The sequence below is a fragment of the Micromys minutus genome (assembly GCF_963924665.1).
Source record: "Micromys minutus genome assembly, chromosome: 10".
Lineage (NCBI taxonomy): Eukaryota > Metazoa > Chordata > Mammalia > Rodentia > Muridae > Micromys > Micromys minutus.
In genome coordinates, this window is record NC_137979.1 from 12,208,521 (window position 1) to 12,226,631 (window position 18,111).

General features: G+C 46.1%; 1 protein-coding gene across 1 annotated transcript in view; it reads left to right on the top strand.

Annotated features, from left to right (window-relative positions):
- The window catches only part of MPRIP (myosin phosphatase Rho interacting protein), an 85,771-nt gene that overhangs the window by 44,427 nt on the left and 23,233 nt on the right, over positions 1–18,111 (top strand). Inside the window, exons 6-13 of the mRNA XM_080924067.1 lie at positions 2,736–2,877; positions 3,599–3,706; positions 5,369–5,425; positions 6,394–6,462; positions 9,957–10,046; positions 10,882–10,991; positions 14,113–14,680; positions 16,474–16,590. Coding sequence (XP_080780193.1) covers positions 2,736–2,877; positions 3,599–3,706; positions 5,369–5,425; positions 6,394–6,462; positions 9,957–10,046; positions 10,882–10,991; positions 14,113–14,680; positions 16,474–16,590 — 1,261 coding nt within the window. The remainder of the gene's footprint in view (positions 1–2,735; positions 2,878–3,598; positions 3,707–5,368; positions 5,426–6,393; positions 6,463–9,956; positions 10,047–10,881; positions 10,992–14,112; positions 14,681–16,473; positions 16,591–18,111) is intronic.

Below are 18,111 nucleotides of genomic sequence, written 5' to 3' on the forward strand. Positions count from 1 at the left end.
TACAGAGAAGTTCTCTGTCCAGAAATATCTTGAGTGTTTTCCCTGCCCTGGGTGCAAGCTGAAGTTCAGTCAGGTGTTGAGGGCAGGATGAGATTGGGGAGGATGTTCTCTGGTCCCCTTTTCTCAACTCACAATTAGTTGACATCCAACCCAGCTTGTTTCAAATGGCCTATGAACCCTCAGGTAGACAGTGGACACTGAGTGCTACTTGGCTCCCTGGCATTCCATGTAATTGTCAATCTTCACAGTCCAACAGGGGCTCAATTAGGTACCTGTTACTCTTACCCCTGATTCATGGATGTAAAAACTTGGGTGAGCCCCACCCCCCAACCCCTCATGGTGAATGGCTAGTGGGTAGGCCTTCAACAGGAAGTCTCTGGTTTTATGATGGGAGCCAGCACCAGAGCTCGTGGTGTCCTTTTTAAGCATTTGGGCTAACAAAAATAAAAGGTCTTGTTAACCATTAAGGAGGCTTTCAGGGTAGGCAGGGGCAGGTTTGCACTAGTTAATGAAGAGGCTAGTTCTGGTAGTTCCAAGATGGGGTCAACTATGCCTTAAATTTAGTTCCAGGCCAGAGTTAACATTTTGCCCACCTGCTTGGCTAGGCTCCTTGTCAGAGAAGTTAATTTTGAATGCACTCTTGTCTACCTGCCTGAGATAGATGCAGTCTCTAGGCTTTGTTCTTGCATGTTCTTTGCCACTGTGGGGATGAATTTCAGCTGGTGTTGGTGCCTGGACTACTTCTGCACATTAACCCTGTAACTATCCCTTTCTAAATGATCTTGCTTGTTTGTGTTGCTCTTTGAGGACTGCTATCTGAGGCCCAAGTAGTCCACCTGGTGCTGGACTAGATCCTGGATCCTGATAGGTTAGAATGACAAGATGTCAGGTACTTTGGATTGAGTAACAGTAGCCAAGACAGCCAGGCAGTTGAAACCACAGGGTTGCTTTTGGTACATTTTGGCAAGCCAATAAGCAGCTCCACCTGAGTACCAGTAGCCCTGAGCATTTGAAAATTCTGAACTTTTGAAAGAGTTCTTACAGAAGGTTCTTAGACCTATGTCTGCTAAGTGTGGCGAAGCTTTGATCCTTAACACTTTTAAGTGACTAACAGAGAAAGCTAATGGAACCCTGACCTCTCCACCTTGAGAGCTGCACCTGTCAGTGTAGCCTGTCAATACCAGCTTAGCAACAGAGAACCAGCTATATACAGAGGTTGCCCAAGCTACAGGTCTCATCACGTCTTGGCAACATCTCTGTCAAGCAGCTATAGCAAGTGCCTTCTGTTTCTCAAATTAACTACTCTGCTTGGAGCCCTACAAACATATATACCATGCATGCCAGTCTGGCCTGATACAGCCCTCCTACTATCCTGGGGCCTTGAAGTCGTCTAGCCAAATAAAGTGCTCTCAGCCCCAGGGCTGTGGGTGTGCATATCTTCCTGCAGCAGTCTAGCTATGCAGGACGCCATGGCTGCACTTAAGAAGTTTTCTTCTACCTGGCAGCCAGCAGCTCCTTAACTTACTGCTCTCACAGTCAGTCTCCTCACCTCAGCCTCTATGGGCACAGCAAGCTAACCCGGCACCAGTCTTCTAACAATACTGAGTGTGTAGGCAGAACACACAGCAGTCCTCCTGAGCCCTGGCTGCCCTTGCCCTCTTACCTCCCTTGAGGAAAGGCACTCTTAAGGTAGATTTGTAGTCACCCCTGAAAAGAGAGGTTCCTAGGTTCTAGGCCATATTCATCCTCTTGCTTATTAGAGATTTTAATTTTCTGAGAGGGACCTTTATCACTTCCTCTTAGCTCCACACCACTGGTTCAGAATGCATGCCACGCCCATACTCATTGTGAGGGAGCAGGATATCCCTAGGAGAGCAGGTCTCAGGTTTGGTGAGAAGAGACCATCCTCCTAGCAGGTTTAAATCAGCTTTCAGACCCCAGGTAGGCAGCCCAAGCCTTCTACCTAATCCTACAAAGTGACTCCTTAGGCTGTGGGGTAATTATGGGTTTCCTCTCTTCAGCCATTACCTTGGGGTTTGCTGCTTTAAATCTTAAATAACTGATTTATCATGATTTGAATTTTGAAAGCAGTCTTTTTCTGTTCATTCATTTCCCAGCCTTGTTTTCTTTCAGGTCTTGCCCTCTCCACCCTCTGCTGTGTTCGCGCCTCTCCACCCGCTTCGCTTCCATCTCAGCTCCCGTCGTCCCAGCCACAGACCGCCTGACAAGGCCGCTGGCCTTTCATATGAAATCAACTGCTTTGTTTTATTTTGATTTTGATTCTTTTTAATGTTAGCAGAAACTGTTAATTCATGAGCTTTTATCTTGCTAAATTTTAAACACCCTATTGTGGGGTGCATTGTAACTAGAGGGTGCAATGTGTGTGGAGGTGGTGGTTGTCCTTGATTGTGTCTGACTCAGGGAGGTTACCAAGGTGTATGAGTCCAATGTTGGGGCAGGGCCAGTGCAGGCCCAGTGTGGAAGGGTTCTATGGCTGTTCCAGCCCAGCATGAATGGGGGAGAAATGGAGCTCAAGTAGACTGAATCTGTGCCCTAAGTCCTATCAGCACTGTGTAAACGGTACCTCACATGCTTAACAAGAAGGCTAACACTGGAGCCCAGTGAGGTAGGCTAGGTGTGCAAGTTGACTACAGGAGCCCCTACTGGACTTGAGACACAGTCCTCCTTGGAAACAGGGAGACTCTGGTTCAGCAGCTTCATGTCCTCTTTTGCAGGAGGTCCCAGGTAATTGAGAAATTTGAGGCCTTGGACATTGAAAAGGCAGAGCACATGGAAACCAACATGCTGATTATGACCACTCCATCAAGTGACACTCGTCAGGGCCGCAGTGAGAGACGGGCCATCCCTAGAAAGCGGGTGAGCTCCTGTGTGGGGTGAAGTAGGGCCTTTGGCAGCATGGCTTGGGTCTGAGGAACACACTTCCCTACATGTTCTAAGTCCCATAAATACCAGGGACATGTTTCTTCTGGGCCTCCACTCTTTGTTCTCTTCCAGTTAGCCTCTTGAGCACCAGCCTGTCTTCTGCATCTCCCTGCTACAGCATTAGCCTTCTGTGCCACAAGATGCTTCAGAGAGTTTTAGATCCCAGTTGTAACTAGCACAGTTTCTTCCCACTGAGGCCACCCAGGAACAGAGCTGAATATGATACTGTCTTTCCTCCTTTCGTTTTTGGAGTGGCAAGCTGTACCCTCATTTCTCTGCTTGGCCCACAAGGTCCATCAGACCCCAGTGGTCCTCTTCCCAGATTCCTCCAGCCTTTGCCTACCTGCCTTTTCTGTGGCCTGCTGTACCCAAGCTCCTCTTTCCAGTTTCTTTGTTGCTCATGAGGTGCCTGCTGTCTTTCTTCTGTAATCTGAGAAGCTGCAAAATTGGGTAGGGCTAGTACAGTGATAACCAGGCATCCAAAGAAAAAGCTGCTCCACTGACCAAAGCATCCCAGAACCTGGGTCATCCCAGAACCTGCTGTGGGGCCTAGACAGCACTGCCCCACTCAAGGAGGGATGAACTACCCAACTTGTCCCCATGCCTGCCCAAGCTGCCTTGAGCTGTACTGATGGGTGGCTGCTCTCTGCCACAGGACTTTGCCAGCGAAGCCCCCACAGCTCCTCTCTCAGATGCTTGTCCCCTGTCTCCACACCGAAGAGCCAAGTCATTGGACAGGAGGTCCACAGAATCCTCCATGACGGTGAGCCCAGGCCATGTGCCAAGTTCTCTGGAGATCTGTGCCACTACCACTGCTGCTTTTGGCCACCCTGGGCCACCACTCATTTATGTCTATATGTCCACACTGGCCCTCCCTCTGTACCACCCTCATGCCTGTGAGTGCCCCACCCACTGATCTGCAACCCATTGGAAACTGACCATTCGTCCCCTTCCTGAGCCTACCAGGACTAGGGGCTATGTGGCACCCTGAGTCTCTGTGCACTGGAGGCTGCACAGGGCCACTGCAAGTGTAAAGCCTCAACTTGACCTCTGCTGTCTTGCTTTTGGTGTTTTATTTTGTGGCACTTTGGAACAGGCTCCATGTTGTATTGACAATTTGTCCCATTTGAGACTGTGTACAGGAATGAAGCTGCAGACAAAGTTCAGCCTGATTCCTCAACAGTCTACAGCCTTTCAGGAGACATGGCACACTCACCAGTTCTCATCCCCAAGCCAGAGCAGTTTCTATCCACTCAGCTGGTAGCCACTATTCCTGACAACCACCAGAGACCTAGAGAGAAAAGACCCACAGGGACCAACTCCACCATTCCTTGAGGCAGGCACAACAATGATAACCACAGCAGAAAGTTTAAGAATCTTTCATAGTTCAGCAGCTCAGCAGGGAGCTAGAAAGGCGGTGAGCGTGCCTTCATCCCAAATCTCATGAAGCAACAACTGCACCATCAAAAAGGGATTTCCCTTTATACAGGCCTCAGGGCTGGGGCCTCCTAAAGTTTGTCTCCATTTCTGTTGGTTCTTCAAACAATTCTTGCAGAAGGAAGTCTTATGAAGCATGGGTTACAGGAAGGCTTCATAAAGGGAAGCCTCGTCTTCCTGTGCTCAGTTGTGGCATGGCTCCACAGTGGAGCAGGAACTCCCAGGATGCCTGTCCTGGATGGTGTCACTCTCTGGACCACTCCTTGTCCTTGAAGTAAGAGACATCAAAACCAGTTTCTGATCAGGACAGCTGTGGAAAAGACCTGAGAGCACTGGGGACCACAGTAGGGGTGGCTGGGTCTTCAGAGCCTGTCCTTCCAGGCATACCTGTAGCAGATGAGAACTTTGTCCCCAGCGGAATGCAGGCTGCTCCTCCGTAGAGTCAGCACCCACTCAGGTCTGGTGATGATCCTTGACCTACCTTCCTATGTAGGGAAAAAGACTGAAGTTCTTCCTGGTATAAGAGTAACCTTAAAGTTGGACAAGGTTGCTGTTACTGCTTTGTCCACCCCAGACATGGTTTACCCCTCAGGCTTCTGGCCTTCAGTCCTTCTGCAGCCTCAGCAGGAGCCTTTGGATTCCCTTTTCAGCTGTCACTGCTGGTGTTCCCATGTACTTAGTGCCTGGGGACTCTCCATCTGGGCCCATGCTTTGCCCCAAGGCAAAATGAGTGTAAGCACTGAGTAAGCCAGAATATAGACCTCAGAGCAACCTTGCAGCCTGTGCTCCTAGGCCCCAGTTTGTCCCTCAACCTCAGGGACATATGCCACAACTGCTGGGACAAGGGAGTAGGCAGGCTTATCTGATAGATAGTAGAGACTGTTTCTGGCACTGCTTTGTCTACATGAAAACAACACTTTTGTGCACAATTGTCCATCACTGGGAAACCTAGATGATTTCCCTTCAGCTGTTCTTTTTTCTTTCTCAGCCTGACCTGCTGAATTTCAAGAAAGGCTGGCTAACCAAGCAGTATGAGGATGGTCAGGTGAGTGTGTGTGTAAGTGCTGAGGTCTGGAGGACTGGGGAGCAGATGCAAGTCCCAGCTTGTCTTGTCCCTGGTGGGGTTTATGAGCCCTGATTCATGCCCTTGGCCTGCAGACATCCTACAACATCCTACAGTTCCAGCTCCTGCCTGTGATTGCTCCTAAGAATTCTCTTAAAGAGTCTATGCTTCCTCAGAGGCAGAACAGCCAGCCTATGGCTGTGGGGCTAGCTTGTGTTTCCACACAAGGCAGCTATATATGGGCAGACACATAAGGCTGCAAAATCCTTGTGTTGGACTATCTCAGTTTTAAGGGCATCATTAGGTCCTGAGAATTGTGAATATTATCAAGTCCAAACAGGAAGAATTTGCAAGCCTCACCTTGACCACAGGCATGTTAGGCCCTTGCCTTAGAAGCCCATAAAAACCCAATCTACTATCCTAGCTCCTTTTGACTTGGGAGACTGTGCCAAAGTATCCCCTCTTTCTCCTTCTTCCACCATATTTAATTTCCTTGGCCTTGCCTGAAGACTCAAGTTCCCTTCCTCAGAATGAAGATTGGGACTTTCGCAGGTTAGTTTGTACCTGCTGGCACAGTGGTACTCACACTGGTGTATCAGTCAAGTGGTTGTGCCTCTCAGCACCCTTTACACAGCCACCTTTCTGTGTGATGGACCCAGAACAACTGCCTGCAGACTCTAAAGTTAACGATGGAGGCCTGCAAAGCACCAATCACCAACCACACACTGGAGCACAGAGCTGGCCAAGGCCCACTACTCTCCACTGCCTCATTGCTGGAGTGCATCTTAACAGAGCCTCCCTGCGGCCATGAGCGCATGGCTGCCTGCCAGAACAGTCGTCTGTTGCTTGCTTTACCTGTGCTCTCCAGGGTGCCTAGACTCAGCTTGGGTCAGGGAGGGGCATCAGGTATGTTTGCAGGGTAGTTGGATGTTTATCTTTCTCTCCCTTAGTGGAAGAAACACTGGTTTGTCCTGGCAGATCAGAGCCTGAGATACTACAGGGATTCCGTGGCTGAGGAGGTGAGAACACTACAAGGCATAAGTGGCATCTAAAGTCCAGGGCTGAAGTTTGAAAAGGTAGCCTACTTTACTGCCTTGGGTGTCCTAGTCTCAGTCTACCGGCACAGTACATGCAGATGGACCAGTTTTGATGGCAGAACTGTTGTCTTCCTCAGACATTATGATCGTCCTCGGAGGACTTGAGTTGGGTATCTTGATGCAGTGGGCTTTGACTACTTTGTTTTCTATATTCTTTTAAGAACAAAGAAGTTGGGCTGGAGAGATGCTCAACATTTAAGAGCATTTGGTTTTGTAGAGGATCTGGGTTTCTACACCTACATGATGGCTCACTACCATCTGTAACTCCATTTCTAAGGAATCTGATGTCCTCTTCTGACTCCACAGGTTCCAGGTATCCGTGTGATACACAGGCATACACACACACACATACACAAAATACTCATACAGATAAATCTAAAAATAAAAGAACAATGAAGTTAGTACTCTGGGTGAACTCAGGTCTAGTTTTGTCTTTGGTCTTCAACAGAAAGACTTGTAGTAAACTGAGTCACTAGACAGAGCAATTTACATCTTGCTCTGCCTTGCTGTGGTAGAGAAACTTACATTTAAAAAATCATGTGTGTGTGTGTATTAGGGCATGGGTGGAAACACTTATTCCAAGGGACACTAGTAGATGTCAGAAGACAACTTATGGGGGAGACAGTCGTCTCCTACCATGGCAGTCCTGGGGACTGACTTGGCAGCAGGCACTTTACCAGATGAGCCATTTCCTCACCACTCATAGAAGACCAACCAGAAGGGGCTCTTTCCTTCACCTACCAAAAAGTATTTTGAACAACCTGACAAATCTATGTCCTGCCTTTTCCCTAACTCCACCTGGGGTCCTTCAGAATCACTCTTCCATCTTCACAGATCTCACATGTGCCATTCCATTCTCTTATAATTTCAAAAAGAAAAAGAAAAGGAAGAGTCTCTTGGATGGCTTGTGTATCTAAATTCTTGAGATGAGCCTCCAAGGCCTAAAGAGGCTGCTGATGAGATAGGCAGGTGGTAAGCTTTGAGCAAGACTGGTCTTAGTACTCAAAAAACTTAGTTTTTGTGTGTGCCACAACATGGCATAGAAGTCAACTTGTAGGAGTTCTCTCCTACCAAGTAGGTACCAGGAATTGAGCTCAGATCATCAGGCTTAATCACAAGCACCTTTACCCGCAAAAAATAGCTCGTTGGTCTCTAGAGAAGTAGAAATTCAGTGAAATGCATTGTGAAAGTCAAAACTTCTAACAAAACTGTATTGATAAAACACTGATGGCACAAAAGCAGAAGCAGATAAACCTGCCAGTGCCTTGACAACGGGCCAGAGTCAGACTGTACCAACAGTCAGTGGGCTTGTATTGCTCTATGGTTAATGACATTTGAAAACATAAAATGGATTCCCTGGTATTTTTAAGTTGCAGCCTTTGAATGCCATTCTCTTTAGTGTTCTTTTCTTTTTAACTTTTATTATTACTATGTTTGTGAGTGTGTCTATGCATGGTCTTCTGTGTATGGGTATACACATGACACAGCTCTCTTGTGAACATCTGAGAGTAACTATGAAGTTGATTCTTTCCTACTACCTTTAAATATGTTCTGAGGATAGAATTCAGTCATCAGGCTTGTGTGGGGGACACCTTTATTGAACATCCCTTTTTAATGTTCTTTAAGTGGGAAATGTCCATCAGTCATTCAACTGCATGCCAAAACTTTACTGGAGAAATTACTGAGTTACCAGATGCACTAGCCTCCTCTTTGTGGAATCTTAGTTGAAGAAACTGCTGACAGATACGCTCTGGTCACTCAATTTTTTAAGAGTTTGGCAGGCATTATCATGAAAATAAACCAGGAATCTATTCCTTTAAGGACAGTTTGTTGCCTGTAATGAATAGAGTTTGAGCTTTCAAAACAACAGAAAACAATTTGGGCTGGAGAGTTGGGTCAGCAGTTAAGAGAACTTGCTACTTTTACAGACCACAGGAGGGTTCATAACTGGTTCATAACTGCCTGTACCTACAGTTGCAGGGGATCCAGTGCCACCTACTGGCAGGCACTGCTCACCATAATACACATACAGGCATACAGATAAAACATTCATACATATAAAAAGAAATATTTTCAAAGAAAAGCCTAGGCTAGGCACAATGACACATATCTGTTGTTTCTGCTACTCAAGACACTGAAGCAGGAGAATCACTTGAATCCAAGAATTTGAGACCAACCTATACAGTATCTTGACTCAAAAAAAAGAGAACTTTGGAAGGTTTATATTCATCTCAACAGCTTCTCTTTATCCACAAGCTCTGCTGGTGAAATAGGCAGTTATTTAACAGATTTTGTTCCTGCAGAATAAACTGTGTAGACATTTGATACTGTCTGTGACCAATTATAAAGTCATAGACATTGTTAACAGCACAGAAATTCATTTGATAGGACTGCAAATTCCACACTGCAGTTAAACTTTAAGAAATGACTACTCATTAAGACAGACCAGTCAGCCAATTCCTTGAAAAGTCTTTCTTTCCCATCTCTGTGTTAGACCACTTTCTCTTCATGTATTTAGACAAAATGGTCCATGAAAAACTGACCACAGAAGTAGAATAGTCTAGCATCCTCTCCAAAGTTAGCATGGAGACCTGCAGAAATGTAAACACTGCCACTAGAAACAGACTGGATCATATTTTGATTATGTGATTCAAACTAGCTTTAAACTTACAGTGCTCCTCTCCAACCTCCCCAGAGCTCAAATTGTAGATGTGAACCACCACACCCAGCTTTAGATGAACTTAACATAGACAAAATTCTTAAGAGTGTGTCCTAGTTTGGTTTGTTGTTGTTGTGATAAACACAGTGGTCAATAGCAATTTGAAGAGGACAGAGTTTATTTCATCTTACAGTCTATATAGTCCATCACAGAGAGAAGTCAGGTCAGGAACTGGAGGCAGGAACCGAAGCAGAGACTGTAGAAGAACACGGCTTACTGGCTTGTTCTCTATGGTTAATTCTCTGTTTTTCTTATACCACCCAGGACCACCTGCCCTGGGGTCAAAATGCCCACAGTGGACTAGGCCCTACCACACCAATCAAGAAAATGCCCCACCAAACTTGCCTATAGACAATCTGATGAGGCAATCCCTCAATTAGGTTCTTGGTTTTTTGTTTTTTGTTTTTGTCTCCCAGATGACCCTAGTATATGTCAAGTTGACACAAATCTAACCAACAAAGAGGGTCTCCTTACTTTTTAGGCATGTAAAGGGATTTTAATAAGAAACTATTTGGGGTGTAGAATTTCTTTCACTAGATACATAGAACTGGTGGTATAGACACCCCAAGAGACTGCACTTGTAGGGCAGTTGGTCATGGTCTAATCCTGTGAACACGTGGAAGACATCACAGAAACATGCTCACTTGGGCATCCTCTCTACCTAAATCTCCTCATGCCCTCTCACTTTGCTCTTCAGGCAGCTGACCTAGATGGAGAAATTGACTTGTCCACTTGCTATGATGTCACTGAGTATCCAGTCCAGAGAAACTATGGCTTTCAGATACATGTGAGTCTAGGGATGGATGAAGTTGACTAGCGGGGTCAGCATGTGGTCCGCATTTCATCTTCCCTGTTAGTGGTGATATCTCCATCCTGTGGCTACCGACCTGTCTGTACTCCTGATACATGGTATGGACCAAAAGAGGAGGGGGGGGGTTCTGCATCTTTTTCTCCCCGAGGCTTTTGAAAGGCTTTGTTGCAGAGATTGCTCTTTTTCTTTTATTTTTATATTGGAGTATAGGACCATTGGAAGATTGAAAAGTGTGGGAGTAAAAGATTAAGGGCTGCTGGGATCAGGCTAAAGGATTTCTAGTACATTTGCCTTCTTCAGGGAGGCTTCATAATGGTTGTTGTAAACTAGGTTATTCTCCTTTTATTTGGTATCCATCTCTAAGCCCAGGTTCATGGTTATTTGTTTTTTCTAATGTGGGAATCTGTCCCTTACATCATCTCGTCACTATCACTACCAAATGGGGGTTCTAGGCAGACTACAGTAGTGCTCTAGTCACCCAGAATTCTGGACATGTATCGTGAACCTCTGTGGAGGCTGTACCATCACTCTCCCTGCTCCCAGCCAGTTTTGTGTCCTAGTCCCTAGGGATAGCCCAGCTTTTTGAGGAGAGAAACATAAGTGCCAGCAACTGGCAAGTGTGTACTGCCTTGTCTAGGGGATACCCAGTCCACCTCTCCCTAAGGTGTGGCCCTATTTGTCTGTCTCAAGCAGGTTATATACAACATTCCTAGCCTAGCCTTCTTCCTTTGAGACTTTATTTACTTTAGAGATGGAGGCAGCAGTCACCCCAATGGGCTGACCACTGATGGCTAGTATTTTTTTTGTGTAGACCAAGGAGGGTGAGTTCATCCTGTCAGCCATGACATCTGGCATACGACGAAACTGGATCCAGACCATTATGAAACATGTGCTCCCAACATCTGCCCCGGATGTGACCAGGTAAGATGGAAGCCTTGTTATCTGCTATCCTGAGGCCTGAGCCTAACTACACTACAACATGAACTCCTCTCCTCCCTCTGGCCCACTCTCAGCTGGCTACATGTCCCCTGGGATTCTTTGTTTTTCTTCCTCTGCTGGACTTTCTTATGTTGAGCTGATAAGCCACACAGGTCACTCTCATGCCTATTCTCAGAGTACAAGTCTTTGTCAACAGTCTAGCCCTCAGACTGGGTTCAGGCTCCATTGTGGTCCTTCTCTGGTAGCTATGCCCAGCTGTCTGTCTGTCTATATAATCAGAAGCTGCTTCTGTCTCAGATGGTGGTTTCTAAAGCCCACATTTGAAAACTCTGTTCTCTCCTGTGTTAACATGCTATTGTGTATATTTCTTGGAACATGCTACATGCCTTCCTTTTTTTCTGAAGATTCTGGGTCTACCAGTGTTCATCCTCAGGACAACACAGATGCTCTATATGTGGCGAGTCTTACTGTGCTTCATCCAGGTTTCTCCTTGAGCACTTTGTGCCTCTCATGGTTCATGTTGCTGCCAAATACAGTTTTGGGATCAGAGTTTTCAGTGTACGTTGATCAAAGGGCACTGGCCTGTGACAGTATTAGCTACTATACCTATTCTTGCCTCAAACTTTCTCCTCTTTCTGGCTGGTTCTCCTTCTTATTGAATGAGAAGGAAAGGAAACCTGAACTCTTGTCTTCAGCCCCCTTTCAGGGATCGTTGCATGGTTCTTACTTTACTCATCAGCAAATAGTATGCTGATTTCTGCATTATAGGACCAGTAGGTTTACAAGGCCTACTTTTATCCATAAAATAGCCCTCTGCCATTCTCAAGAACTGTGCTAGGGGGCTAGAGAGATGGCTGCTCCTTCAGAGGACCCAGGTTCGAGTCTCCACACCCACTGAGTTCCAGAAGATCCAGCATCCTTTTTTGGTCCCCATAGGCACTGCGTGTACATGTTACACAGATTTGTATGTAAGCAAAACACCCATACACATAAAAAATTTAATTTACAAAGAGCTGTTGAGAAATGAACAGTGGGCCTCCCTACCTCCATGGCTCCTCCATTCGAGAGAAGAACATGTAGTACAAAGCCCTATAGCACAGTGAAAGGTACTTGAGCTGCTCTTCTCAGGCTGCATGCAGATGGAGGGTCATGGCTGGAGGGAACTTGTGTTGTAGTCTCTAATGCTGGTGCTGAGAACACTCATATGTGCATGTTTATGGTGTGTTCTATAGTAGGACCCAGGTCCGAAGTGTGAATATAGAGACCCCATATCTTTCTTTTGCATACTGGTCTTCCTGGCTAGAATCTACTTTATAATTGAATGTCTCTTGAAACTGATATGGTGTCCCTACACCCACTTGTTTTTAGCCTGTGTTCTGTTTGTCCCATCAGAAGGTATTAGAAGCAAGGACTGCAGTATCATTTCTGTTATGTTGTCTGTGGTGAGGATGTCTCACATTACCACAGTACTTCTGGGTTGGGACATGCTCCCCTAGGAGCATAACTGTTGGGAATCCTGTCCTTGTTCCCAGGTGTCAGTTTCAACTCCCCACGTAGACCTGAGACATCACCAATTCTCTCGAAATTCTAAAAGCTCCACTCTGGGTTGTGTTATTTTTCCCTGCGCAAGGATCACCCTGTATTGTCCAGGTTGGCCTCCCACTCTGCCATCCTGCCTGGCATACCATATGCTGGATTATATAGGCATGCCACGTTGCAACGCATTTTTAATGGATGGTTGTAGTTTCCTGTGTGTGCTAGAAACCAAGCCAGGTCCTCTGCAAGAGCAGGACGTACTCTTAACCACTGTGCCATTGATCCGGCCCCTTTCTGCTCATTATTATTTGCATGTTTGTATGATCTTAAACTGTACCTTGCTGATCCTATTGCTCTGAAGCATTTGATTTTTGTTTAAATGCATGTTTCTTATTGTGTGTGTGTTTGGAGGGGCATGTTTCATAGTACACTTTTGGAGGTCAGGGGACAAGTCTGCTTGTTTGTTTGTATACATGTGCCTTGGCTGTTATGCACATGTGGAGGTCAGAAAATAATTTGTAGGAGTTGGTTCTCTCCTTCGACTGTAGATTCCAGGGAGAGCTCAGGTCCTAGGCTGGATTTGATACTAAGTGTCCCTACCTACTGAGTCACCTCACTGGCCCAAGCACTTTGTTTTTTACTGTTTGCTTCTAGAATAGGTGACCCAAGGGTAATGGGAATCACTTTCTCTTTTGCTTGATGTCCCTTTGGCAATCTCCTTGTTGGTCCTGGCATGAATACAAGTGCTCCCTGTGGCTTTCCCTATCACCAAATCACTGGGACTTGTGCCCAGTTAGCCCCTTTCCATGTTGCCAATAGTCATAGTGGTGTCTTAACCCTCTCTCTGGCTTGAGTGGAAGCCTCTTCAGAAATCTTCCTTGGAAGACTGTGAAGAGGCAGATATTCTTCAAGCTGACCAACTTCTTCCCTGTTAAGTCTATGTAGTTTGAAGGACTAACAGAATTGATCTGCATGCTGTGCCCCCTAGTCACCTCCTTCCTCAAAGTGGTGGGCATTTTCCTACCTTCCACCTGATTGTGTGGGTTTATGACTACCAGAGTCACTTGTCCCTTTGACCCACAGATAGTCACAGCCTCACTCTGACCTATCTGTCATGCCTGGAGCCAGAGTAAGTTTTGAAATCAAGCTGAGGGTGTCTCCTGTTTATTGAAATCTCTGAGCCCTTCTAAAAAGGGCTGGTTCTCATTCTGTCACTGCATAGTGTAGGGCTGCTTCATAACCAACTTCACCAAGGGTCTAAACAGCAGATGGGCCCTTCTCTCACTTACACTTCATCCCCATCATCCATGATAGGGCAGCCATGACATTTCCTGCATACAATGATACTCCATTTTTAAGGATGAAAACTGAAGTCTCAGGAATAGCTGAGGCTCTTTTCCCTTCCCATCCCCATCAACTAGGTTTGAGTTCTCCAAGGGAGGACCAAGTACATGTGGAACTCTTTCTCTACACTTAGAAGCCACTTTGAGGATCAGAACAGGTGTGTGGGCTGGCTGGCCATGTCCAAGCTCCCTGACAGGTTCTGTATTTCCTTACTGCCCTACAGCTCATTGCCTGAGGGAAAGAATAAAAGCACTTTTGAGACTTGCTCAAGGCCAAATGAGAAGCAAGAAGCTGAACCAGGAGAGCCAGATCCTGAGCAAAAGAAGAGCCGTGCTCGAGAGCGGAGAAGGGAGGGCCGCTCCAAGACCTTTGACTGGGCTGAATTCCGCCCCATTCAACAGGCCCTGGCTCAAGAAAGGGCCAGCACTATTGGGTCTTCTGATTCTGGTGACCCTGGGTGTCTTGAAGCTGAGCCTGGTGAATTGGAGCGTGAACGAGCTCGACGTCGAGAAGAGCGTCGCAGACGCTTTGGGATGCTGGACACCATTGATGGACCAGGAATGGAGGATACAGCCTTACGTATGGACATTGACCGGAGCCCAGGGCTGCTGGGAACCCCTGACCTCAAGACACAGAATGTCCATGTGGAAATTGAGCAGCGGTGGCACCAAGTGGAGACCACCCCTCTCAGGGAGGAGAAACAGGTGCCCATTGCCCCTCTGCACCTATCCTTAGAGGACAGAAGTGAGCGACTCTCCACACGTGAGCTCACCTCTCTACTAGAAAAGGAGGTAATGTGGGGCAGCTCCCTTCCTGCATGCAAAAAAATTTGTACTGTAGTAGAATAGGGATGTGGCCTGGCACTATGGTGAGATCCAGTTGGGCAAGTATTAGATAAAGGCATTCTAATATCTTGGTATGGAAGCATATAAGCTAGCCCCTGTACCAATTGTGTGTGTGTGTGTGTGTGTGTGTGTGTGTGTAAATCTGCACATATATTTATGTCAGTAGTGAATTTTATGACCAAATCCAAATGCTTCAAAATCCAAAAGACACAAGCAGAAAATTCCTTGCCTTGAAGTTTTGTTTCTGTATAAAATACTATACTGTAGTGGAGTGGAGTATGGCCCCAGTGTTACAGCATTCTCATAATCCACAAGAACTCAAACTCCAGTACTCGCTAAACAAAGCAAAATGTACAAATCACATGTACAAACCATATCATGTGCATAAAGAAAAGATGTCACATGGTTGAAGTTCATATTTACATTTGGCCCTATCCCACAATGTATACAGTTACTCCAGAACCATTTCAAAAGCAAAACAACAAACCCTAAAGTCCAGAATACTCACATGAGCTATTTCAGATATGTGCTCAGCCTGCATAGGGTTCTGTCTGATTTTTGCCTCCTTTAGGGCATCTTCCTCAGCAAGTTTCAGGCATATTCTCACACTCCTTCCATGATGGCTAACTGGAGATTTACCACCTTATCAGCCTTTTTTGCCTTGTTTATTTTATTGACTGTATGAGCTTGATAGATGGTCACTAGCACTAACATTCTGACTTCTCCATTTCCTATATCCCTTAGGGAAAATGAAATTAAGTAGTTCAAACACATAATTTTAGCCTACCAAAGTAAGCCCTCTGGCCTGCAGGCTTTATACTGAGGTGTTTTATTCAAGACAGGGTTTGGTTTCTTTTCTTTTCTTTCTTTCTTTCTTTCTTTCTTTCTTTTTTCTTTCGTGTGTGTGTGTGTGTGTGTGTGTGTGTGTGTGTGTGTGTGTGTGTGTGTGTGTAGTCTTAACTCTCCTGGACCTCAAATCTGGAAATCAGGCTGTCCTTGAACTCACAGAGATCTACCTGTCTCTGCCTCCCAACTGCTGGGATTAAAGGCTGTGCCACCACTGTCCAGTTGCATACTGAATTCTTATCTAAATAGTAGTCTGGGTTCTGTGTTTAACATCCCCCTGACTCCTGTGACCCAGAAGTCTAGGGTAGCCCCCATACATCAGAGCATCAGTTTCAGAATTTTGGGAAAGGGTAAATGGTGACTTTGAACCTGTTGAAAACAGAATGTAGACCAGTTACACATTTCCATGTTTAAGTTGAGGATATAGTAGAACTTTATTCAGAATCTATTCTGTAAACCTGGTCAGATGCAATATTCAGTAGAATCTGCATATTCAGTAGGACCTGAAAGTGAGACCTACATGCTAGGCCAAGGACCCCCCCCCCCACACACACAATCTTTCTTCTGATAAAAATGTGAAGTGTTCTTTTCTCAATGAAGCACAGCTACCTCCTCAGATCGGAACTTCACACATGGGCTATTTAGCCTGTACAGTACAACCAATGCAGAAACTTGGGACTTGACAGGGCTTACCTAAGGCAAAAACAGGAAATTCGTACCTTGCCACCAGAGAGCTATGGTGCTGATTTTGTGTATGGTTCTATATGCTGTGTTTCCAATGAGATGTCTGATGCTGGTGAATAATTCCCATTGTTTTGGCCGCCTGTAGTCAGCTGCTTTTGCTTACTATCATCATGTTTGTGAAGTGTATGTGTGTGTGTTTTCCTCAACAGCTGGAGCAGAGCCAGAAAGAAGCCTCGGATCTTCTAGAGCAGAACCGGCTTCTACAGGACCAGTTAAGGGTGGCTCTGGGCAGAGAGCAGAGTGCCCGGGAGGGCTATGTGCTGCAGGTAGGGTGGGCAGCTGCCAAGTCAGCAGTGCACTCTCAGGGGCTTCCATGTGAAAGTTCTGCTCAGGCCCACAGGCTAGGAATGTGCAAACATGGCAAAGCTGTGGTCAGTCAACACGACTGAGCCTCTTAGTGCTGTGGTGTTCTGTACATTTTCCTTGCTATTAGGGCATTGATTTGGGGGGGGGGGGGGATTATGTCCCAGATCTCTACAGCTAAGGACTTTCTTTTGGTCCTCTCTTCTTTGGGCTCTCTAGACACTGTGCTTTTGTGAAATCCCATGTGTCTATATCCTTTCTCGTTGTTTTCACCACAGAGATGGACCGATATATATACTGAAAAAACTGGGCCATACAGTAGGCCAAGTGCACCTTAACCTCCAGCAAGTTAGTGTAGTGCTAGAAAACTATGCCACCACTCACCTACCCCTATTCCTTTTAAGCCAGTCTAAGTTTCAGGAGGATATATGACTACCTAGCCAACTTAACTAATCAGGAACAGGGTACAAGTGGTAGCAGCTAGGTGCTGAGCTGATGGTCCAAGGCCAGTGTCCTCCTCAAGGCATCTTCCAGAACTCTGCTGTACTCAGATCCCTAGAGTACCCCTGATGTGGATATGTCAAAAAACAGTCTCCAGGTGATCTCCTATGAAGACAGGTGCTATGTGTTGCTGTCCTATAGCCAGCTTCGTACATCCTTGCTAGCTCTGGGACATGAAGGAGATAGAATGTTGTCATGCTGGGTACTGTCATGTTGTTGGGGATCGAAAATGCAAGGGAGAATGGAATGGGGTGGTAGGACTGAACTGAAGCTCTCAGCAGAAACTAAGGATAAGATACTGGTTTTAGATTGCTGTTACAGTCCCAGGTTCTAGTCTCGACTCTCCCACTGATCCCAGAAGCATACTTCTTCCCCTATAGTAGCAGCCTTCTGCCTGTGTAATTTAGAATTAGTTCTCCAAAGGCCTTCAGCTTTCAAAAACCTGGAGTCTCTGCCAAGTTGCTTGTTGACATGCTGAGACCCTTGTGTACAGACCTCGACCTTGGACATCAAATTGCAAGTGGACCTGGGGTCCTTCACTCCCCTCAACCAAAGCCTGCTTTACCTTCATGTCTATCCCTTACACTGCTGCTTGTGTTTCTGGCTTATCTTTGTCCTCGACCTGACATTACTGTGCCATCTTCCGTTCTAGCCAGTTCACTATTGTCCTTCTTCAGACCTTGCCTGGAACTGGCCATGGCAGGCATCTCCCTTCTACACAGCCTATTCAGACCATCCCTAATTTAAGGGTCATTTTCTTAAGCCTTTGTTGGTTCTATCATACAAGGCTTGACTTCATACATGGTGGTAAAGACACCGCTAAGGAGCTTTGCACATTGCTAACTTGTGTATCTAACATGGACCATCACATGCATCTACACTGAACAACCTTAGCATGGAGGCAGCTTCTTGCTAAATCTAATAATAATTACCCATGAGCTTTGAAAATGCCTGCAGTAAAAGGGAGAAAGGGACCTTTGGGG